The 25,701-nt window shown below is 43.0% G+C and overlaps 1 protein-coding gene across 1 annotated transcript; it reads left to right on the plus strand.

The window, feature by feature from the left end:
- Nucleotides 1-1,528: 1,528 nt before the first annotated feature.
- LOC115629632 (serine-rich adhesin for platelets) lies at nucleotides 1,529-25,701 on the plus strand. Its single transcript, XM_030526133.1, is given in 19 exon segments — nucleotides 1,529-1,599; nucleotides 2,948-3,462; nucleotides 3,536-3,721; nucleotides 3,779-4,044; nucleotides 4,113-4,562; nucleotides 4,619-5,590; nucleotides 5,674-6,116; nucleotides 6,183-10,326; nucleotides 10,383-12,204; nucleotides 12,292-12,370; nucleotides 12,443-12,729; nucleotides 12,952-13,312; nucleotides 13,412-13,784; nucleotides 13,899-16,144; nucleotides 16,268-16,863; nucleotides 21,679-22,201; nucleotides 23,840-24,178; nucleotides 24,934-25,147; nucleotides 25,236-25,701. Coding segments are annotated over 19 exon segments (14,139 nt in total). The 5' UTR covers nucleotides 1,529-1,562; the 3' UTR covers nucleotides 25,522-25,701.

Consider the following 25,701-nt stretch of genomic DNA (forward strand, 5'->3'; position numbering starts at 1 on the left):
TGAATGACAAAGAGATTTTTGGCTGACGCACACACACACACACACGCACACATAACACTTAACACCCATCAAAAGTCCGCTACAATTTTGTTGTTTTCTTCGACAGCTTATGTAATGGTGTTGTTATTTCTTCTTTTTTTTTCTGGCCAAAACCCAAAGTGGTACAAGCAAGCAGGCAGGCCAGCAAGCGAGATAGTGAGAGTCTCAATGGCTCGAGACAGGGCGCGGCTTATGCCAAGACTTGCTTTCTTGCTGTTATTGCTGTTGTTGTTAATATTGTAGTAGCTATTTGTGTGGCACTGTTGCCACACTTTGGTATTTTTGTACAAAAATCCGTTTCGATTTTTATGGTTTTACAAAAAGCATTCATATGTACGAGTATATGTATGTATGTGCTCATAAGTTTATGACAGTGACGCGCGTCTTGACCGGCTGGCTGGCTTGGGTTTTTGGAACTGCCTGCCTTTTTATGGCACATATCGATAAGTAAGCACACGGCATCATAATAATACTTACTCTAATTGGCACAAATTATTTTTGGCAGCGATTTTTAGTGTTCAATATATTTGGTTTTTGTTTCTTTGAATGTTTTTTTTTATGTAAGTAAAAATGTGCAAGAGAAATCCATTTAAAATTGTTTTCACCATTGCCTTGCGTGTCGGCTTGCAGCAGAGGTTTCCTTATTGCCAGCCCAGTCAATAGCAACAAAAACAGCAACAACAACAACAACAACAGTAACAACAGTCAATGACAAATTTCTCACACGCTCACAAGCACACACAACTATGTGAATAATTTGAGATTGAATTTGCATTTGATATGTGATGTAACTGCTTTAGTTTGTAGCTGGTTTTTCGACCTTCATGGGAATTTGTCGACGCTTGTCGCTTTTTCATACGAATATAGCATTATTATGATATGATTATAGCAGTATGCGTGGTATGATGTGTGAAGATTTATGCATTTATGGCCGCTGGGCGTATTATTTATCAGAGCTGAAGCAACAGAATCTTGAGCCGTCTTCTTCTCCACATCAGTGTCATCGTCAGTTCAAACGCTTCTTCATTCGTTTAGTCGTTTATGCGTTTGTTCGTCTATTCGTTTATTCGTTTGTTCGTTTATTATTCGTTTCGGTGTCACTGTGTCAATGTTGCCCATACGAGTGGGCCTCTCTATTAACATAGCCGCAAGCTTAAGTACTTCCGTCTTGCTTTTAAAGCACATTCCCAACTATAACTTTCCCTCTCTCACGGTCTCTTTCTCTCTCTCCCGCTTCGCTCTCTCGTTGCAGTTACGGCGCGGAGCGGCTTGGCAAGCACTCTTCCTGCTCTGTGTGATTGCGTTTTGCAGCAATGGTGAGTATTGAATGCGATCCTTACTCAAATAAATAACTGGTTCGAACTGGCTTCACAGAGGCACAGGCGGAGGGACGAGTTGTTTGTTATTACACCAATTGGAGTGTCTATCGACCGGGCACAGCGAAATTCAATCCACAGAACATCAATCCATATTTGTGTACACATTTGGTGTACGCATTTGGTGGATTCACCAAGGATAATCAAATGAAACCCTTTGACAAATATCAGGATATCGAGCAAGGTAAGCACGGCCCCAACTCAACCCAACCATTAAGTAATACGTGCGAGGGCTGCACAATAAATTACAAACAAATGAATAAAGCAAGGCAACTCAGAAGATTGGGTTCGAATTAATCGATTGAGCTTCCATATCTTAAGAGATTAGCAATTTCTTACACCTTCTTCTTGTTCAATATTTTTGAATAAATCTTTTAAGTATGGAGTTGGCAATAATTATTAAAATTACTTTAATTTACTGGAAATTTCTGGACAAATAGCAATATTAATTAAATGCGCTCACATTTTAAGCTTTTCATATTACGGTTGCTACTAGAATAATATAATTAGTTAAATTTATGTATGCTACATCTTTAACATACAAGCAACTATTTTTTTATTCGTCTTTCAAAATAACTTGACTCTCATAAGGTTCCATTTGTTATTGAATAAAGACCATGGGTATTCAATACGATAGATAGTTGGGTTCCATTTCTTTTCAAAACCTAATTTATTACAAATTATTCAAATTAACTTGACTCTCATAAGGTTCCATTTGTTATTGAATAAAGACCATGGGTATTCAAAACGATAGATAGTTGGGCTCCATTTCTTTTCAAAACCTAATTTATTACAGATCATAGATATTCGGATCATTGCATAACATCAAATACAAATTACACATCGCCCTAAAATGTTAAAAATTGAACTTGAAATACAACCAAGGCAGGTAGCCCCACGTTTGAACAAAGATTCTTCTTTTTTTTTTAAGTTAACCCTTCAAAGTAGGAAAATATTTTTAAATATCAAACAGTACTTTCGTTTTAAATCCATAAAGAAACGCCCAACAAACTATACTATATGTACATATTTCATTTCAATATCCTTAAATTTTAAAGTATTTTGTCAGTTTTTAAGATCTATGAAAATCTAAAATTGGGATTGTTTAATAAAAATGTTCTTATAAATGTATAAACTTTCTGTAATTCTCGTTTGGAACGATATCCCATTTGGTATGACCTTTATTATTACTTTGAACGTGTAGTCTTAGTGTCATTATTTAGAAAATACGAAAAAGTTTCTTATCGCAACGTACAGATCTCCTGCGGGTAGACACCAGACAGTGTTCAGTGAAAGGCGCCTTAGAATTTAAAAGTTTTTCGATTTTTCTATGACCAGCATTGGATGCTTAATACTTTTATAGGCTTAGCTTATTTAATTTCTAAATGGAAATGCCACTACAGTCCTTAAGCACATTATTGCATAAACCTTTAATACGCAACTCGCACTCAACTGCAATTTCCGTTTTTGTACGCCCACACTTTATTGTGCACCACCCGAAACCACCCCAACCGGAAAAACTCAATCTGCAGGCGGATATGCCAAATTTACGGGCCTCAAAACCTACAACAAGCAATTAAAAACGATGATTGCTATTGGCGGCTGGAATGAGGCCTCCTCCCGGTTCTCACCATTGGTGGCTAGTCCGGACAGACGCCAGCAGTTCATTAAGAATATATTAAAGTTTTTGCGTCAGAATCATTTTGATGGCATTGACCTGGACTGGGAGTATCCAGCACATCGTGAGGGCGGTAAGTCCCGGGACCGTGACAACTACGCCCAATTCGTGCAGGAGTTGCGCGAGGAGTTTGAGCGTGAAGCGGAGAAAACGGGACGCACACGTCTGTTACTGACAATGGCTGTGCCAGCGGGTATTGAGTACATAGACAAGGGATACGATGTGCCAAAGCTGAATAAATATTTGGATTGGTTCAATGTCCTCACATACGATTTCCATTCCTCGCACGAGCCATCGGTCAACCACCATGCACCGCTTTACTCTCTGGAGGAAGAGTCCGAATACAATTACGATGCAGAACTGAATATTGTACGTATATCCACCTATAGGCATTGTCAATGATTAGTTTAATGTTGATTGAACCTTCTCTGCTGCCTTCTAGGACTACTCCATCAAGTACTATTTGAAAGCAGGTGCCGATCGTGACAAACTGGTGCTAGGTATACCGACATATGGACGCTCCTACACGCTCATCAATGAGGAGAGCACAGAGTTGGGTGCACCCTCCGAGGGACCCGGTGAACAGGGTGATGCCACTCGGGAGAAAGGCTATCTCGCCTACTATGAGGTAAGAATTGTATACCGAATCCATGGAACAGAAATTAATCTAAAGCGTTAATTACAGATTTGTCAGAACCTAAAAGATGATCCCGAGTGGACGGTGGTGCAGCCAAACGCCAATGCCATGGGTCCCTATGCCTTTAGACGCAATCAATGGGTCGGCTATGACGATGAAGCCATTGTGCGCAAAAAAGCCGAATATGTAGTGGCACATGGACTGGGCGGCATTATGTTCTGGGCCATAGACAATGACGATTTCCGTGGTACCTGCAATGGCAAGCCATATCCGCTAATCGAGGCGGCCAAAGAAGCGATGATAGAGGCTTTGGGGTAAGAGCTCTAACAAGTCCAAATCGTATTTATAAAGCAATGTAAACGTAACATAATTTTTTGCACAGACTGGGCATCAATGAGGTTGGTAGACCGAGTGGTCCGCAAAAGCCCTCACGCTCCCGCAGTCGTGATAATCAGCGTAATCGCATAGCACAGCAGGAGCCGAGCACTACAAGGCGTCCCAGCGCACCACGCCGGACAAGCACCACATCAGCACCGCGCAGTGTCACCGTAAAGCTAACCGAGAGCGAGGGCTCTTCACTCTACATTGGCGGTCGTGTATCAACGACGCCACCACCACCAACGACACCCGATCCAGGTTCGGACTTTAAGTGTGAAGAAGAGGGATTCTTCCAGCATCCGCGAGATTGCAAGAAATACTATTGGTGTCTAGACAGCGGTCCGTCTGGCTTAGGAATCGTGGCGCATCAGTTTACATGCCCCTCGGGTCTGTACTTCAATCCGGCCGCCGACTCCTGCGACTTCGCTCGCAATGTCCCATGCAAAACAAAGAAGTGAATAAATGTGAAAGGCAACCAAGACGTGGTATTTAAAACTTGTTACTTTCCAGATCCACAACTGCAGCGCCGATAACTTCAACGACCCCAAGAACTACACGTCCTACAACCAGCAACTATCGCGTTACGGCCGCCCCAACCGCACGCCCCATCTTCCCACGCATCACCACCACCACCACAACGACCACAACTACGACTGCAGCGTCTCCTCTAGAGGAATACGATAACGAGTATGAAGCAGAGAATGGCAACGAACAGACCCAGAGCAAGTCAAACGATGCCGAAGAAGATCCACAGGTGATCAAGGAACTCATTGATCTCATTCGTAAAGTTGGTGGCGTTGAGGAGTTAGAGAAGCATTTGCTACGCAATAAAGACGGTTCTATAACCATCAAAGAGAACTCTGCCAGCGGTACACCAACCACCCCGCCTACCATTAGCAAATCCCTTTACGATCGAGTCTTGAGTCGACCAGGTTCATTCAGCTCCTTCCGTAATCGCTTGACAACAAGTGACTACACTGCTCGCAAAACAGAGACAGCCGGAGCGGTAAATTCTGAGAAAACTGCTGAGGAGAGTAGCGTTGACAACTCAAACTACTCCAAGTACTCCTCTGTGCTGCGCGGCAACAATCGCCGAGGCCCCCAGAACGAGGGTCTAGAGAAGCTGTCCGAGTTTGATGGTTTCCTAAAAGAGAAGAAAAAGTACGTGACAATCAATCGTAATCGTGGATCGACAAGAGGTTCTGCTGGAGAATCTTCAGTTGACGATGATGAGGATGACATCGAATTAGCAGCTGATGATGAGGCATTAGTTGACAATTACGAGACAACGAAGCGTCCGTTCACGGCTGCCACGCCCTCATACACAAGCCTACGACGCACGCGTCCTACCCCCTCGACAGCGACGGTGGAAGCTGACGAGGAAGTGAAAAAATCCTATACAACAAACAGTCCCACGCGTGGTTTCAATGCAGAGCGTGTGGAGACTACAGCATCCGGTACGATTAGTTCGACAACAAATCGGTAAGTTTCCTGCAACGTCTCAGCCTTCTTTTTGTTGTATTAACATTATTAATTCTTTTCCTTTTTCATTTCTATATACTTAGATACAAATACTTTGAGCGCACACGACCCACGACGTCGAGTAGCTTGGCCGATGCAGATGCTCATGATGACAATGATGATGGGACCGATGAGAATGAATCCGAGGAGGAGCCGCAACAGAAAAATGTAACGGTACAGAGCAACAACACCACAACAACAATAACAAGAACTACAAATACACGTAAATACACGAGCATTGGCCGCAGAACAACAACAACAACAACAATAGCAACACCAGAAACACCAGAAACTACAACAGTCAACGGCACAGAGACTGCAAGCGCCAGCACCTACAAAAACAACAACAACAACAACAGCAACAACTACAATAACATCTATGTGAAAACTAATAATATTGTAGCTACAGCAGCAATACCAAGCACCACCCAAGAACCACAAACTGTCACAACTAACGAAACTTTTGAACCAATTACAACCACAACCATTTCAGCGCTCGCCGCGAGCACCACTAATAACCCCATCATAAGCAGCACAAATGCACCACCCATGCCCACAACAACAACTTCCACTACACCAACAACCACAACCACACCCACACCCACACCTACTTCAGCTTCCACTATCCAACCACCTACTACCATTGACACGTTGAGCTTGGCTGATAGTGTCAACGATTTGTTGTCACCAGAATTCACAACCTTGCCACCGTCAGTCGATGACGAGCTCAGCAATGAGTTCTCAATCCTACCCCTTGATTTACGTATCAATGACCTAGCACAAGCTGCGCCTACAACAACCACAACAACAACAACAGCAACAAGAACTACAACAACAGCTACTGAACGCATCGAGACCGCTGACAGTGACAATCAACCAAACGATGACGATGTTGATAGCGAGGTAACAAAAACTAAAACACAATACAAATATACAGCAAGTCGTACACGCATTAGGAATAAGTCAGACAACAACAGCAACAACAACAACAACAACAACAGCAGCAACAACAAAAATACAGAAGCAGTTACCGATGCTAGTCGAAATGGTAGTAGCTCTAATGGTTTGAGTAGAGATAGTCTTAGCGTAAATAATAATATTAGAAAAACCAATTCCAATTCCAATTCCGCTGGTAGAAGGCAACCACAACCACAAAGAACTCAACAACAAACAGAACTACAGACTACTACTACTACCAACGAACTACCCACTAATGCTAATGTCAATACACTGGTTAGCGTATCTAGTCCAAGACCTTTTGGTTATCCCAGACGTCGCACACGTCCGAGCCCGAGCACAACAACTACAACAACAGCAACTGCATCTGACAATGAAAACAATATTCAAAATGAAGCAGTTGCAAGCATAGCTAAATCGCGACTATCCCAAGTGGATAGGCCCAAGGTGAGTTCCAGTAGTAGTTCTGAGTTGTTGGACCAAAACACAACAAGCACTGTCCCAACAACTACAACAACAACAACAACAACAACACGTGCACAAGCCCATAACGTAGACATAAAGCAAGTAGCTGGTAATGGTGACAATATCTTAAGGCATGACGTAGTTAGCCACAATAGGTTAAGCAATGACAATAACGACAACAACAACAATCACGAAGAACATCCAATTAAATATACCTGGCGGGCGGTACGACGTCCCACACGACGTCCACCCGTCGTAGCGAAGCCACTAAATGCGCTCGATGACGAGGTCGACAAAAACGCACGTAAGTATGCTGGCAAGCGTCTGGCCACGGATGTCAATACGGAAGACGAGCAGCTGAAGTTCCGTAGTCGTCATCTCAATTCTGCGGAGAATGATGCTGACGTGGAGACGGGAACCACTGCAAGCACCACTGGACGCAGCTATCAGAGTATAAATCGTAGTACCGTACAAACTAGTAGCGATAACATCGTTTATAAAGCCATAGAGAGGAGCAGCAATGGTGCCAAGTTGAGCGAAGGACGCAGCTCCAGCTTTGTTAAGCATCTGGATGAAGGGCAAAGCACACGAACCTTCCAAGCGGTATCACGTGGCGGTCAATTGCCGACAATAGAGACACCGATTGAGGATGAAAATATTGCCGCAGAGATACTAGACGATGATTTGCATGCCGTAGCTCGTGGAAAGACGCAGGCGCCAGAAAAGAGTGACAATGTAGATGATTCCAATACTGCAGCCGAGCAAGACTCTCGGGAGACAACATCTAAAGGAACCCTCTTGACGTCCACAACAGAAGCTACCCTCCATGCGGAAAGCAGTACGGAGGAATTCTCCGATGAAACAACGCTCTTGCCCATTGACACAGAGACTGATAGCAACTTAACGGAGCAGAGCACAACAACACGCAAGCCTAATCCAGAAGCCAGCACGTTAAACACAACGAGTGCAGACGAGCTAGTCCCGCCCACTTCTCCAAAAACCACAACGACAGCGGTACCGGTCTCTAGCACAACCGCAACCGAAGAGAGAGAGCAAGCTGTGGAGACTGAGGAGACTACACTGCTGCCACTTGAAACAACGACAAGCACTTCTGATGGCAGCACAACAGAACAAACGACACGAAAGTCGCATTTTAGAAATTATAGCACCACAAAGCCAGTAACCACTACCATAGGAACAACGACTGACAAGCAATCGACAAAAACTACAGAGGCACCTGTCTCAAGCAAAAAGCGACCGTCAACCTTCTCCCTAAGAAAACCAATAAGCACAGCCACATCTGGGGCAAAGGAGCAGGCTGTGGACACAACGATAACAGAAAGTGCAGAGCCGGCATTGGACACTTCGGAGCCCCCATCGTTCAGTCACACACGACGCGTGCTTATACGGCACAAAAGTAATATTAGCACAACAATACGACCCGATACAACGGATAAGATCGCGAAATTACCGAATACGCTCACTTCCGTACAAGGAGATGATAAGAAAAAGGATGTTAGTGTTACAACCGAAGGGGGCACAAGTGAAGTTGATTCTGAACAGCAACTGGGTACGAGTGCCAGCAACCAAACCTCAACCGCTCGACGACGTGTGATTGTGCGAGGAAATTACCGGCATCGCAAAGAAGAAGACTTGTCTTCACTCCTAGCAGCCGATGCAAACAAGAAGGCCAAGGAATTGGCAGGCGGATCAAGCAGGCGATATTATCTTGGTAGCCAAAAATCTTCAACCCATTCGAGGGAAATCACTTCGACCACAGAGAGCAGTACCAATGAGGAAAGTGAAGAACAGCTTGTTAATAACCAGAGCGTCGAGCAAAGTGAAGTTAATGCCACTACCAATAGCACAAAATTGAGTAGCCGAGCGCGTTTGGCAGCTGCTCGCAATCGCACCTCGACCCGCACTGAGTCTTTAGGAAATGGCGTAACACGTACACGGACCACTTATGTCCGCACCATTGATACTGGTAGCGCTAATGGTGGCCAGAAAGTAATTAAACGTATTCACACAAAAACGGTGCAGGAAAAACCCGCTGAGTATGAATACATATACGATGTGATTACAGAGCCACCTGTTAGTACCACCCCTCGAACGATTACACGCAATCGAGGCTCTGTGAAGTTCCAAAGCAATGATCTGTCATCACTGTTGGCCCTAGATTTCGCGAGCCGCTCTCAGCGCAAAAAAGATCCGGAGAAAACTGTTGTGAAGACACGCAGGCGATTGCTGAAAAAGCCTAAAGAAACTATTGAGCATGAGGAGGTGGAACAGTATGAGTACGAGAGCGAAAATGAAAATGAAAGTGAAAGCGAAGAAGTAACAAGACCAAGCACGGTCAGAACTACAGCCAGACCACTCATCCAACGACGCACACGACCTACCAGACCCACCACCACAACACACCTGCCCACAACATCGATTCAGTCGAGCAGCGAGGCCACCACTGCCAAGCATGGATTTTCATTCAAACGCCCCAGCAGCACCACACCCTCAACCCCATCTACTCAGGACCCAACTATAGAAATAACAACAGAAAGTCAAGCAGCCACCACTAGGCGTGCATCTTTCTTTAAACGACCAAGCAGCGCCAGACCATCAACTACAACTACAACGCTCGACCCAACCATAGAAGAAGCAACAGAGAATCAACAGCAGGAGTCTAGCAGCGTGCCCGTCTCCAGTCGGCGACCCGGCTTTTTCAATCGATTAAGTAACAGCACTCCATCAACGACATCAGAAGCCACAACAGAATCTACAACAGAACGTCAGCTGTCGGAGGCCAAGAACCATTTCCTCAATCGTTTGAAAAGTAGTAGCACTACAACAACTACAACACCCCCACCTGAAACCACCGCGGTTACCTCTGATGACTTGGACGAACTGAAGAAGAAACTGACTAGTGCCGTTCAACGTTTGCAAAAAAATGAAGGAGATGAAGATTCAGAGCACTCTAAGAATGATCTAAATGAGAGTAGCGACAACCATCTATCGCTACCCATTTATCATCGCCGCAAATACTATCAATACTATAAAGATTCACCGATTACCTACATAGATAAGACTACAGTGCAACCTGACGTCTCCAGCGTTACGGTAGACATACATAAGCAGATACACGATGTCTTCAATGTGAGCGACAATGAATCACACATTTCTTCTGAGGAGACCTCCGCTGAGTTTGAGCAACGTTTGGCCATGGAGCAAGCGCACGAAATCAATGCCGAACTCGGTCATTTTTTATTGAAAACCCCCGGGTCAGCCTAGGTCACCCGGGGGCAAAAGGAATCGGATCTGATGATGAAGCGAGAAGTGGAAGCAGCAGCACAGTAAGAAGTGTTTTAAAGCAAGAAAGCGCTTACGACGATGATGATGATTTAAATGAACTAACTGCCGATGTGGATGCAGATGATGATGACCCAGAAGTGACTATACAGAAGCTAAACCGAGTTGGTAAAACATTCAAAACCATAGAACCGAATATAGTCGGTAAAGAAGCCACCTATGCTGGAACCCCAAGCGTCCAGCTATCTATACTAGACACTGCCCAACGTGATATCGACGATGCACGAGCACTACGGACCTACTCCAGACTTAATCGCACACGTCCAACATCCAGAACCAGTACTGAGACCCCTGTACCGGAAGAGGAAGAATCAACTAAGCGCTCCTATGCCTCAGTGCAACGTTTCCGAGGCAGAACAACAACTGAGAAGACGACGACAACTGATATCGATGAAACGAACAGTAGCACCCGACGCAGCTATGCAAATCTAAACAGACAGCGCGGCACCAGCCCCACAACAGAGAGTACAACGACTAATAGTTCAACGGTTCCTGAACAGACAACCACCACACAACGACCTCGCTTTAGTGTTAACCGCAGAGTGATCAGACCTAGTAGTACAGAAAGGGTCTCGGAAAATCAAACAGCTGACGAAAGCACAGAGAGCAGTACAACAACCACTACTTCAGCCACCACTGAGGCAGTCCGGGACTTAAAAGAGGTTGACGACGATAGCGATGCTGAGCTGGAAGCTGTGCTCAGTGACTCCGACGATGATGATGACACCAATGAAATCGAAGAAGTGGTCGAAAGAACTGGCAGTCGAATCGATGTGACTTCAACAAAAACAACAACAACCGAGAGCAGCTCCTCCACCACAAGCAAGCCGCCTCGTCAAATTGTGATACGTCGTCGTTTGAATGCAACAACTCCAGTAAGCGAAGTAACCACAGTCAAGTCAGAGACTACTCCAAGCACACGTCGTCCGTATGCAGGCCTGAATCGCAGTAGTAGTAGATTTACAACAACTACAGAGAAGTCTAGTGATACGGAAAAAGATGACGAAAATGGCATTGATGGTGAAGAATCGGAAAACGATCATGATGATAAATTATCTGTCCGTTTGGGACAGCAATCTACACGTCGTCCATATGCAGCCTTGAATCGGGGTCGCAACCGATTCACAACAACTACAGAGAAATCTAGCGATAAGGAAAAAGATAATGACATTGTTATTAATATTCAAGAATCCGAAACTAGTCCAGATGATAACTTATCTGTCCGTGGGGGACAGCAAGGTACACGTCGTCCATATGCACCCTTCAATCGGAATCGTAACCGATTTGCAACAACAACAACTACAGAGAAATCAAGGCAAGATAATGACAATGAAGAATCTGAAAACAATAACGACAATAGCTCATCAAACACACGTCGTCCATATGCAGCTTTGAATCGAAGTCGTAACCGATTTACAGCAAGAACAACTACAGAGAAACCAAGCGATACGGAAAACGATGGCGACAATGGCATTGATGATGATGAAGAATCGGAAAATAATCGGGACGATAAATTATCAGTCCGTGGGGGCTTCCTGCAAACTAATCGCCATCGCGCTTTGGTTGACGGCCAACAAGTGTCCTCCACACGATCACCTAATTTAAGACCGATCACTCGTCGAGTCTTTGTGCGCTTGCCTAATGGTTCTACTGCCACAGCAGACTCTAAAGAAGCCAACATAGCTGAGGATGATAGCAGTGCAACGCGCTACACTGGATTTGCTGGACGTCGCACGCGCCCCTCCCAAGCGCCCGCAACTCCAAGCACAACAAAACGAAATCTTGTGGCTGTTAACAGAAATCTATACAAACGGCCGCAGCAGTCTGCAGATGAGGATGAGGAAGAAGAAGAACTTGGTTCATCAGGTGGTGAAGAGGAAGAAGACGAGGACGAAGAAGATGAAGACTATGATGAATCTGATAAGCCCAAGCAGAGTACGACGCGACTACAAGGCGGCTTCAGATTTGGACGCCTATCGACAACAACAACCACAACGACAGCCTCGCCTGCACGTGTTTCCAGTACAGGGCTTAATCGACTGCTCGCCAGTAGACAACGTATACGGACAGAAACAAAGACTCAAACTACCTCGAAGAATAGCGACAATGACGAAGGCGACGACGACGACGACGACGCAGATGGTGACAATGATAATCACGATGGGGCTGAAGTGGAAGACACTGTAGGGGTAAACGATAACCACAACAACAACAACAATACTAATACAAGCACAAATGTAGCTAGTCGCTTTTATGGCACTAATCGTAGTAAAAGCACCGTAGCCAATTATTTGAATAACCCCTTAAAGTTCAATGTTGCTAACAAAAATATTTTAAACCACAATTACACAAACAACAACCACAGCAATGATCGAATCACAGAAAATGCTAATGATAATAATGCTAATACTGATACTGATGATTATGATGCTAGTCTAGAGGCGGAGGCTGAAGATCAGCCGGAAGCCAACGTTGTCGATAATGATGATGATGATGATGAGAATGCTGATGGTGATGATGTTGAAAATCATTTTGAGGCGCGTCAGCGTGTTGTTAGTTTAAATACCAAGGGTAATGAAGTTAATTCTAAACGACGTTTTCAGAATCGTTATCAGTTGAACCGCACTAGGGGCACCACAACAACCACAGCAACCACAAGCGCAACCCCAACCAGTCCAACCCTAAACAATGGAGCCCCAGCACGCCGTCTGCAGGGCAGTCTACGCGCACGCACCCGCGCGCAGGTAACTAAACTAAACATAGTCGAAGACCATACCGACAAGGCTGATGAGAATGAAGTTGAGGCGACAACTACGACACCCGAAAGTGCAACCACAACCACAACGCCTCGGCGCATTCGTGTGCTTAAGTTTAGACGGCCAGTGCAACCTGTCAATAGTACTAGAACAGATAACAATAACAACCAAACTATCACTAATAGCGTCACTACTAACCTCAACACAAGCACCACCAACACCACCACCACCACCACCCAAGACAATACAACGCCCACAAAACGATTCCGCAAGGTCATTCGCAAGCTCATTAAAAAACCCGTCGCTATCGAGTCAAACAATACAGCAATAGAGTCCGAGACAACCACTAGCGCCACCACAACAGGCTTCAGTCGCACTGGTAAGCAGGATACGCTTTTCAGTACCCAAAAGCGCGGGCGCTTTGGCGTAACCAACCGCCAACCACAGAAAGAGAAGGAGACGAAGCAAGAACCCAGTGCAGAGCAGAAAGAAGATAGTGAAGAAGAAGATGATGAAGGAGATGACGAAGAAGTGGTAAGCACCGGTGGCGCAACAACCACAACCACCCGAAAGCCATTTGTGCCTAGTCGCAGTCGCTTTTCCAAGCCAACCAAACCATCTCAAGAAGATGGAGATGATGAAGAACTCAGTGCCCAGAATGACAACCAAGAACAGGAGGAGCACGATGACAAAAATATCCAAACACTGACACAACGTCGTCGACCGACCGATTTGCTCAACTTGCGAAACCGCCTCAAAGACCAACAGGCACGTGGTGAGAGGCCCGATGGTGTAATCAGTAGTCGCCTGAACAAGGTTGGTGACGCTGATGGCAGTCAAGTAACGCAAGAAGATGCACTTCAGAAAATTCGCGACAAAGTAAAGGCAGAGCAGGCACGTGGGGATGGTGACCAGGGCGTGATTAATGATCGACTGAAGAAATTATTGGCAGCGAAGGCAACAGGGCAAAATGAAGATAGTGCCGAAGTAAGTGAAACCACCGTTTCACCCGCTACGGGACGACCCGTCTTCAGGCGCAAGCTGGTGGCTCGGCGACCTTATACGCCACCGAAGGCATCTGCTGCTTCTGTAAGCACCGAGCGCCCTACCACAAGCACCCGACCGACGGTCAAGTTTGTACGCCGTAAGAACGGTCGCTTCGATCCGTTCAACTCAAACGTCCGCAATACGGGTGAGGGCTTTGTGCGCAGTGATCCGCGGGATCAACGGTTACCGGGTTCATCACGTTTTAAGACTGGAGACCAAGAACAGCAACAGGGGGACAATGAAGATGATTATGACGAGGAAGAGAATGAGGAACAGCAGCAGGAGAAGATACCAACAGTGGTAAATACGCGCCCGCTGGGCTTTAGGCCCATCAATCGAAGACCTGCAGTGGAGACGTTTATTACGAAAAATCCAAAGACTGCTAATGAAAATGCAGTGGCAGACGCAGGTGAAGATGATGACGATGAAGAAGACGACGAAGAAGATGACGAAGAAGAAGAGTCGACTGAACAACAAAACGACAACGGAAACGGCACTAGCAGCAATGATGAGGCAACAAAGCCAAGAACCAATTCTCCCTCTTCCTTCCGACCAAAAGATAATCGCGTGCCTCCCGGCAGTCGACCTTCGTTTACGCCCACGGGCAGTGGTGCCAACTCCGGTAATGTGCCGTTCAATCCACGCGGCCGCCAATCAGGCATTAGTGGCACGAATCGCCCACCCGGTACCGGCCCTGGCACCAGCACGGCCAGCAATCGCTTTGCCAATCGCCCACGTGTCATAAATCGACCCCCAGGCGTTGCCTCACCCAATCGTACTCTGAAGCCTGTGGCCATCGACTATGAGCGTACGACGCCATTAACGCCGATCAAGCCAGCCCCCTTCATACCGACCAATACACGTACATACGAGCGCAAGTACAACGGACCATCCACCGAGGCCAGCGAAACAGTCAGCGAGAATCCGCTAATTGAGGATTTGAACATAGACGCCCTGAATGCGCGCAATAAGAAGATTTTCGATATACACAGCAAAAAGCACACGACCCTTAAGCCCAAGGTCGTCAATCGGCCGGTAGATGCAGCCAATCCACAAAATGTGAGCCTGCGAGTGAATGGCAGCGAGACGGATACAGACACCTTGACAGATGATGTATACGATAAGGCGCAATATGGCGTTGAAAGCTCACAAGGCTTTGTGACCACCACACCACGCACAACACTACAATTAGACACAAACACAGACACAGATAACAGCCAACATCAACAAGTGTCCAATGTGTCTAATGACGCCACAACCATCTTCACTTCACAGGATAATCAAGCGTCGATATCAACGCCGGCACCACCTCCAGCCACCACACTACTCCACGTCTTTACACTGATCGATGGTGACACCGAAGACGAGCCGTCCACCAGCCGACCACCGAGCTCACGGCTAAAACTAGTGGCAGAACGCGTACGTCCCAAGCACAAAGTAATCGAAATTAATCGTATAGTTGAGATCAATTCCAAGGAGGACAAGTTACACCGCAAGTCCAAGGCCAATCAGGAGCTGCTGAGGACGCTCAACAGCAGTGGTCTCATGGTCGAGTCGCTGCCGCATGTCGAACAGCTGGGCGAGATCAGTGTGGTAAAGTATGTACATCTGGTAGATGGCAGTGACATTGTTATCGATGGTCATAGCACCGTCGCTGATTATACGCCCACCGAGCCGAGTGTGGCGCACAACTCCCCGCCGGTACGCAACAGTCTGCCGACCGGCGACTCTGATGGCGAGCCAGCGGAACGCTTTGGCAAGGCCCTAGTGCCCGAAGTTCTGCGCGAGGGTGTGGAAACATCAACCATCTCGTTGGAGGGTCTGTTCGATAATGCGCGCAAGGGCAAGGAACTGCAGCTGACGCAGAGTGAAAATGTGGTGACGTCATATGTGAGTAACGCCGCTGCGCCAACCACCAGCACAACTAGCACCACCACGCCCCAGACCACAACAACAACAACAACCACAACAGAGACGACCACAAGCAGTGTGCCAGCGACGGAGGTGGAGGTTACAACCGAAAGCGATGTGAAGGCAACAAGTGTGCCAGCGACCTTCTTTCCAACATACGTAAGACCTATTGTACCCCTACTACGTCCCGAATCAAATGAGTCTTCACCCCTGGTCATATCAATTGCCAACCTTGACAAGGTCATACTGAGCAAGGTTGAGCACAGCGAACACGAACACGAAAGCGAAAGCGAGACCACAACGCTGCCAACCCCTCCTCCGGCTGATTCGAGCTCTGCCTTTTCCAGCCGCCATGCGGCTGTCGTCGAAGCGCCAACAAATGCCATTTACGATGCCGAGGCGGCCGTCAAGGCGTTGGCGGGTGTGGCTAAGATAAGTGTGGGTGCAGACAGTGGCGCTATTAGTGACAGCAACAGTAGTAACAACAACAACAACAACAACCAAACACAAATCACTAACACTACATCAACAACAGCAACAACAACAAACAACACCCTCACTAGCGAGGTAGTCAGCTTTAGCACCGAAACGCATGTGGTGCGCCGCAAGAAGGGGCGCAAACACAAGTCGGGCCGACGCCTGCGTCGTCCCACAACCACCACAAGCACCACCAGCACAACAACAACACCGCCAACACAGACAACAACCATAGTTGAGACAGCAACCAACACACCAGCCTAAGATCGCGGCCGGTTGTGTGTAACAGTTTTTTTTTTTTTCTAAAAATTAGTTAGTTATTTCTAGTCTTTTGAGTACGGACCACAGCGCTTAACCCACTATTGCCTGTAAATAGCATATTGGCCCAAATAATTGGCTACGTTGCATTGGCCTTTAAAACAACAACAACAACAAAAGCTTCTGCCATTCAACAAATTTAATTGAAACGACTCTATATATACATATCTATAATAATAATAATAATAATAATTTGATAAAACAAAAGTGCTGCTGCTTCTTTTAGTGCTGCTGCTGCTTTCTCTAAACAAAAAACAAAATGTAAAAATATATTATATATATAATAATATATGAAGTCAATTAATGTCAATTCATTCTTCAAGCTGCCATAAATAATCTAAACAGCCACAAGCAACAACAAACACGCACACACACACACACACACAAACACCGCCACACGCACACAAACAGCATACAGACACGCACATACCACTGAATCAGATCGACAATAATCTATTACTTATCATTCAAATTCCTTTCAATCTCAACAATTGCTTCGTAATTTGTTGCTGTTTTTTTCCTCTTCTTTTTTTTGTTCACCGAGCAGTTTTTTTGTAGCACTTACAACAAATTTTGTTTTTCCCCCCGCAGTCACTCGCTCACTCTCTCTCTCTCTGTTTTTTGCTCTATATATTTTAAGTTTATTGCAATTAGTTTTAGTTGTACAATATTTATGCACAAATAAAATTAATAAAAAATTGATATACTTTGTATACAAATCCACAACCACAACAACAACACAAGCAATTTGAAGCTGAAATATCTTTACAGTTGATTGAGCCCCACAAATTGCTGCACACACACACACACACACACACACACATGTATATAAATATAAACAAGACTACTCAACCAATACAATTGAATGGGAAACATCCATAGATACATATGTATATTGTATATAAGAATTGTAAAGATTGACAACTATTTTAATATGATTTTTTTTTTTTGTTGAACTAACATGTGCGATGCCCTCTGAACCATCAGATCTCTCTAATAGCCGTTCCGATTAGCTCGAAACACTCAATTGAGCTTTTTTCGTTTCATTTATTCAGCTCCCTCTCTATCTCTGTCTCTGTCTCTGTCTGCTTTTTAAAATGCAATTCAAGTTTTTGACTTGCTTTTGTCAATTATTTCAGTTGCACATTTGTTACGACAAGCTTCAGACACACTCAGGCATTTTTTTTTTTTTTTTGCATCGTGCAGGCCTCGTCAGCATTTTTGCAAAGCCAATGCCAAAACAACAACAATAGTAATATTAACAACAGCAACAACAGTGATCAAGTATTGAAATATGCGCATGCAATGAAGAAACAGATTTCAAGACTTGTTTTGAACTTCAATTTATCTGCACGCCATGGCAATAGTAGATTTGGTCAATTTTTAGTGTAATAGACCCCACAAATGCCTTTGACGAAATGATCTCATATACATAAGTATGTATATAGTATGTATGTATGTATGTGCAGGTTAGTCGGTTTCGTAATGAACTTGGACATGCCTCTTTACACGTAGTACTTACCAGGTAACAGTTTGTAATCATAGCTTCCCAGATGGAATCATACTATCATCTGCATACATACTTCACAAAATTCAATTTGTTTTTTGTTTTTCTTTCATCGTTAATGTATTTTCACAACTATTCGTATAATTGAAGTGCATTTTCACAAAATGGAATATATTTATTTTTCCAAAAAGCAAAATTCACATCAGCTATAGAAAAGATCAATTAAAAAAGCCAGTCGATTCACTTACCAGATCTTAAATGTTCTGTTATTATAATAGGTGTGAATTTGATAGAAATATCTAACATGCCTAGTTTTTTTCAATTATTCTAATAATGTTCTTAATTTTGATAGAATTCGGCCAATCGTATACTTATCTTGTTACTACAAAAATATACATCACAGAATTCTTCTAAGTCTTCCATCATCTCGTCAGCTCAAAAATTATACTTTTTATATATTTGATCAATATAATACGGCTATATTCGGTGTTAAGAAGTTTAGTCACAAGAAAAAAGACTCCAATGCAACGATTGAAGATACCTATAGCAGAATTAGTTATTTACTAATTTAAAGATTTGCATTATAGTGTCGCTTAAATAGATATAATAATTTCTCAGCCGTATATTAGGTAAAAACTCCTAAAAAATCATCTGAAAATATTAGATACTTATAGGTTTTCTTTACCAGCTTGCATTCAAATTAGTCAACAAACTAGCATAAGCGCGGCGAGCAGAACAATTTGAACTATACCAGGTTCTTAAATGGCTTTACCACTTACAAAATTCAACTTCAATCTCTTAGAAATTAGTCAGAAAACTAGCTACATAGAAATGAACTGAGCAAATAGTCAAAATTAGCCGAATATATTAGCTGACTTTTCGAATTAGTTTCAATCAATATTACAACATCTTCATCCGCTTGGAAATACTTAATAAAAATGCGACTTCAGTTTCTTTAAAGTTAAAGTAGTGAACTGAAGAATGGATCATAATTAGATACATTTACCAGTTACCAGCTGGCAATTGGCGAAAAAGTTCCTAGTTCCTATATGATATATGTGCTCCCAAAAGTGTTCATCTAAAAATTAGTCACCTTTATAAAAAATGCAAACAATGAACTGGCACAGCAATTTGCTAACTTGCTAGCATTTCTCAGATCATTTCAATATACTCGTCTATAAAATATCTGCTCCCCACAAAGTGCAAAGCGCTACTTCCTGTTTGTGTGGCCCTCCTCTTGGGTGGCCCTTAACCCAATATTGCGGGTATCCATTACAATGTTGGCCGCACTTTTGTTGATTCTGGCGCTATATACTCGCACATACTATAGAGTACATATTTACTTACATCCCATGTAGTCGCTTTCACTGCGCCATCACTTTTTTATGCATATACTTGTATAGTATACAAACATATGTGTGTGTGTGTGCTGTGTGGCCGGCCAGTTTGTGCCTGAAGCCTTTCGATTTGCATCGTCACACATACATACATATGTACATAGTATATGTACGCATCGTCTGTCGTTGGCTCGAACGCTTGCACAATATTTAATTAAAGTCCAACCTGTTTGCCATGCAAACAATAACAGCAAAAAGTCAATCATAAAAAACGGCAAAGTGCGCATCTTCCAAAACAACAACAGCAACAACAACAACTATCAGAGCATTGCGTAATGCTTCGGCATGCAGTCTCTTGCCAAATAGTTTAGCCACTTGGCCTGCCAGCAACCTCAACTCAGCTCAGTTCAGCTCAGCTCATCAGCACGAGCTTTAGCTTTTTTGTGAGCCAGACTCGCGAGCGTTTGAAGCACACGCATCTGTTGTTATTATTATTACCATTATTTCTCATTTTGCTCGACCTTTTTGTCAACCCGCAGCAAATTTGTAATCAACTATGGCATTAAAAAGCTCAACACACATGGCAATGACGCAAGCCTACATAAATGCTGTATATGTTAAAAAATAAAAACATTAAAAAAAATAAACAACCTGCCATATAATTATCTCTAAAGTCGTTTCTTTCGCTCTCGCACATACATATATATTATTATATTGAAATGTCGCAACACAATTATAAGTTTGTGCCACATTGTTTGCTCAGATGAATCAACCTTTAATCTGATTTTCTAAATGCTCTTCAAGGTCTGCCTTGGCTTTATACGAGTACTTACCTCTTGAAAGAGCACACAATTCGATTCCCAGCCCAAAATAAGAATCGAAACCAAATACATCAATATTTTATTAAACCATCATCACACTCAGAAAGCAAAGCGCATACACAACTCGCAACTTATCATCCATAAAGCATCCTAGTCTTAGAACTTTTGACAGCTTACAAGCTATATGCGAAGTTCAAAAGTCAGTAAATACATACTATATATGAGTGTATGTGTTTTAAAGCATTTCACTTTTAAAGAAATGTAAATTATTAGTGTTTCGAAATGAGCAAAATTAAATTAAAGATAACTGTTTAGATAATAAAGAAAACATGTTGAATGAGTTTAGTGGCATGATTTGGTTTTTGTATATATAAAGAGATTTTGTTTTTTTTTTTATCTTTTGTTAAAAATATGCACGAAAAACAAAACAAAGAAACATGCAAATGATTTTTTGTTAGCCATTCGTATTAAACACTTAAATGCTTGTTATTATCGGTAGTTTAATGAAAGAAATTATTTTCTTGTGAAATAAGAAAGAAATACTTCGGAAACGGAAAAATAAAACCTTTTTGAAAATGCTTCTCTTAACAATTCTATGACTTTTGAGCTTCGCATCAGCAATGGTAATTGAAAAGATATACCATATTGTATTGTATTGTATGTATATTTCAATGATTTCTATATATTATATTGAATGAATTAACTGCACTTTCTGTATTTTCAATGCCAGTTGGTTGGGTCGCACGTAGCGCGCTTTTGAATTTTGTTGTTTGCCTGCCAGCCAGCCAGCCACACCAAGCGAAACGCACAACACAACACAACTTGACACCACAACCAACAACAACAACAACTAGGTATTCGCGTAAAGCGTGAAATACCACACAGATACTAGTATGTACTTCTTCACACAAATCACAAAACAATCGAGCAGTATAGTATGTTGCTGTGTACGAGTCTGTAAGAAAACAAACAGCCACTCTGCGTGTGTACCCTTTCTATACTATATACTATATATGTGTATTTAATAATATTCCCCTTTTTTTTTAAACAAATTTGCGCGCTTCTTTCCATGTGACTGCTAAAAACTTCCACTGCCACTCCGACTATAACTGCCGACCTGCAGCTCCGCTCACCAACGACTGGGACTGTTGTCAGTAATGCGGGCACCTCAGTAGCCGCTGCTGCTGCTGCCGCTGGCGCAGTCGTTGCCGACAGCATCGCTCTGCATCGACCGGTACTGAGTGTGCGCAGACGCATTATTAACACGTCCGAATCGGCCACACCAGCAGCAGAACTGACAGCAACAACAACGACGTCGACGGCGACGGCGACAGCGACAGCGACGGTAACGGCGACCTCCAAATACAATCGCTTACGTAGTAGGCCAGCAGCCTCCGCAGCATCAGCATCAGCATCAGCAATAACAACAACAACAACAACCAATGGTGGGGCTACGCCAACAACGAAAGTTACAACGCTCTCGCCACACAACAACAACAATATTACGCTAAAACAACACAAATTCCAACCGGCCAGCTATGCGTTGCGGCGGCAGTTTCAGACGCGTCGTCTGACAACCACAGCTCCAGCATCAAGTTCCAGTGACGAAAGCGGTGAGTTCCCCTCAAGCTTCAACCGCATCTTAAGTACATCGGTTAACCAATCAATCAAAGGTATCTCAATTATTTGCAATCACTCACATGAAAGGCTCTTCCAAAACGGAAATCCGTTTCGGGTAACAACTTTTATGAACTGGCAAAAGCGATTCAAAAAAGGAAACACATGGGATATATCCTTTTCTAATGATCTGTAGTATCTTCAAAAATTTTCGAAGCTCCCTCACACTTGTGTGTATTACCAATAAGCTATTCGAAAAAATTGATGAACAAGACTTGGAAAAATATTTTTACAGCAAGCGTTCTATAAAAATAATTTTATATTAAGATGATGTAGCGACTTAGAGTGTTTCTCATTAATACGTAGAGATTGCCATTTGAAATTTTCCCATCGACTAACCTCAAAAGTAAGTTAAGATTATCATAAACAAAGCTCTTCAAAATAGAACCTCGTCTTCAAAAAGACCGAAAAGAAAGTTAAGGCGATGAAATAACTAAAGTGACTGCCAATAAAAATGCTAGAGAGTATTGCCCTTGAAAAGTTCATAAACGTAATCCAAATTGATGAAAATATGGTTTAAAGAGTGTTCCTAACCAAAACTCTTAAAACAGTTTATTTGAAAAATTAACTAAACTAAGTAAAGTAAAATGAAAAACATTTAAAACCTCTCCCAAAACAATTCTAGAAGATTCTTTTGAAAATTACCCAAAAGTAAGTTGAAATGATGCGAAACCGTAAAAAGGTGTTTGCCGACAAAAATAAATACAAGTATGTTAAGATTATGAGAAACATTTCAAATAGTCCAAAATTGCCCAAATTAAATGAAATTTGTGTTTTCCGGCAAGAATTCCAGGGAGTGTTTCGAAAAATACATAACAGATGGTTAACATGTTTTTAAAGAATGTCATCCGAAAAAATTACAAAACAAAATTCTATACTTTATTTCTTCACAATAAATACTATAGGTATTCTTCTGTAAATGTAGGAGCTGTATTGTCTCCTCATCTCAGCTTTATCATCTCAAATACATGTACTGTCTAGAGTGAATTGTAAACTTAGTTTTACAACATTTTTATATTTTTGTAATTTAGAAACATTTTTGGAACTTAAATCGTGGCTTTAGTTTTAGAGCAGAAGCGTTTTTGAGTTTTAAATAATAGTCCCAATCGAAATTGAATATACTATCTTAATTTATAAATTTACGATGCAAGCTAATGTATGGAGAAGAAAGTTAATTAGAAAGTTTCAGGTAAACTCAAAGGGATTGAAGGAACACATTCGAATACAGCATACAATTTAAAAGCAGACTCAAGACTCCAATTGAGACTACAGTTTGAGGATAGCCAACAATTCATTTCATCAATTGTTTTAAGTTAAATTGTGGAAAAAAAAGAAGCCAATCATGATATGATGATATTCAAAATCTCAAACTACATATTTCCAACCGCGTTCACTCTTACGTATTCAAATGAATTTGGGATTTCATGTTCAACTCAACCCACAATTTTGTTTCTGAATTTGTGGCCAACTGCAAATTAGGCAATTAAATGGCTTATACAATAACGTATCGACCGGAAATTCATCAATTAACATTTTGAGATACCGCCTCACCTTTCTTTCTTGCTCTTCACCAGCTACTGAGCCACCACGCACTCAAAACCCGCTCTTCAAACGCCGCTTCACGCTGAGCACCTTACCGGCGCCAGCACCACGAACTACAACCAGCAGCAATATTATCGATGCGACGACCACCAATCTGTATGGCAGTGACAATGCGGATGGCAATGAGGACTCAAACGATCAGGTGGCCAAGTCCAGTGTACACACCAGTCGCTTCAATCAGATCGCCGAGCAGGCTAAGCTGCAGTCCAGTATCCGGGACACTTTTGAGTTGTTAACACGGCCCGGCACAACGGCTAGCAGTACGACGCCAGCAACCGCAGGAGTTGCCTCCGGAACAGTATATGCCACGCGTAAGTATTGCCGATGTATCTTACTTGTAGTGTAGCTCTAATGAGTCACACAAGGCTAAGAAACCCATGTACGTCGATTTTTTTAGCCAAACAGATGAAAGTTGATGAAAGTATACTGCTTTTAGGGATGCAAAAACAAAAACATCTTTACATTTGAAGATATGAATAATAGTAGGGTGGACTACTTCAAAATGTCAATTGCCTAGCTTAATAACAATATTATTTAATACTAGCGTTTTCAGCTGCATTTTTATATCCTGTACCCAAAGGGTAAAAGGGTATATTAGTTTTGTGCGAATGTACAAGCCAAGACGAGTCGATATAGCCATGCATGTCTATCTGTCCGTCTGTCTGTCCGTCTGTCTGTCTGTATGAACGCAAGGATCTCAGAAAGTATAAGAGCTAGAATAACCAGACTATGTATTTAATTTAATTAATTAAATTTTTTTTTAATAAATTGTATTTTGAGTGTGGTAATACCCTATAAATAAATACCCTATATTTAAGAGTTGAGCCTGCTCGATTTTAGCATTCCTTTCTTGTTTTGAATTCGATTTTACAATTTTATTCATTTACGAATGAAACACTGACAAACAGAGTAAAAAGTGACTGTCAAACATATTAAAATGAGCAGAAATAATCCAGAAAACGATTGTTGATTGCGTAAATACATGTGTGATGATTTCAATATTTCATCAACAACCCTACTTGACGACAATATTTTTCACTTGAGCATACTCTTTTCTTCTCTAAAGGTCGCCAGCTAGTGCCACGCCCACGCCGACCTCAATCGGGCACCACCTCCACATCCACAACTAGATCCAAATACAACACCACCCCAGCCACAGCAACGAGGCGTCAGGGAACCCAGAGTCGTCGTCGACCCCACAAGTATATTGAAATATATAGTCGGCCACCCAGCAAGCCAGCTCTGGCCACAGCAACCGCCAGCTCGAAGAGCAGCTTTAGGCAGCAGGCGCTGAACTATGAGTATTATGATGATACCAATATAGGCGTGTCGCCCTCATTGCCCAAAAAACAGCAGAAACAGAAGCAGCAACCGGTGAATTGATTCGATCTACTCCCCATACCCAAAAATTATAACTAAAAAATCTCTTCAAAACTAGGTGAAGGTCATTGTGCATGGAGAGGGCATTATCGAATGCCTCGCCCAAGGAAACTTTCCACATCCGCTCTCCTGTCGCAAATTCATCTCCTGTGCCAAATTTGAGGAGACTGGCGGCATTGTTGGCTGGGAATACACTTGCCCCAAGGGCCTCAGCTACGATGCTGTGGGGGGCATGTGTACTCGGGCCAGTGCCGGCCAGAGTTGTCAGGATTAGAGATGCATTGGAAAATCAATTCAAAACCACATTTATTTAAGAGCAATGACTGAATTTTTTCTCACTGACCAGGACGCCCCCGCTAATTGGAATTATTTTGCTTGCGTATTTTGTAAATTTGTGTGATTCGTTTCTTTCTTCTTTTTTTTTTGTTAAATTAATTTAAGTGTTAGTTAATTA

The sequence above is a fragment of the Scaptodrosophila lebanonensis genome, unplaced genomic scaffold, assembly GCF_003285725.1.
Source record: "Scaptodrosophila lebanonensis strain 11010-0011.00,11010-0021.00 unplaced genomic scaffold, SlebRS2 tig00000161-arrow-arrow-pilon, whole genome shotgun sequence".
Classification (NCBI taxonomy): domain Eukaryota; kingdom Metazoa; phylum Arthropoda; class Insecta; order Diptera; family Drosophilidae; genus Scaptodrosophila; species Scaptodrosophila lebanonensis.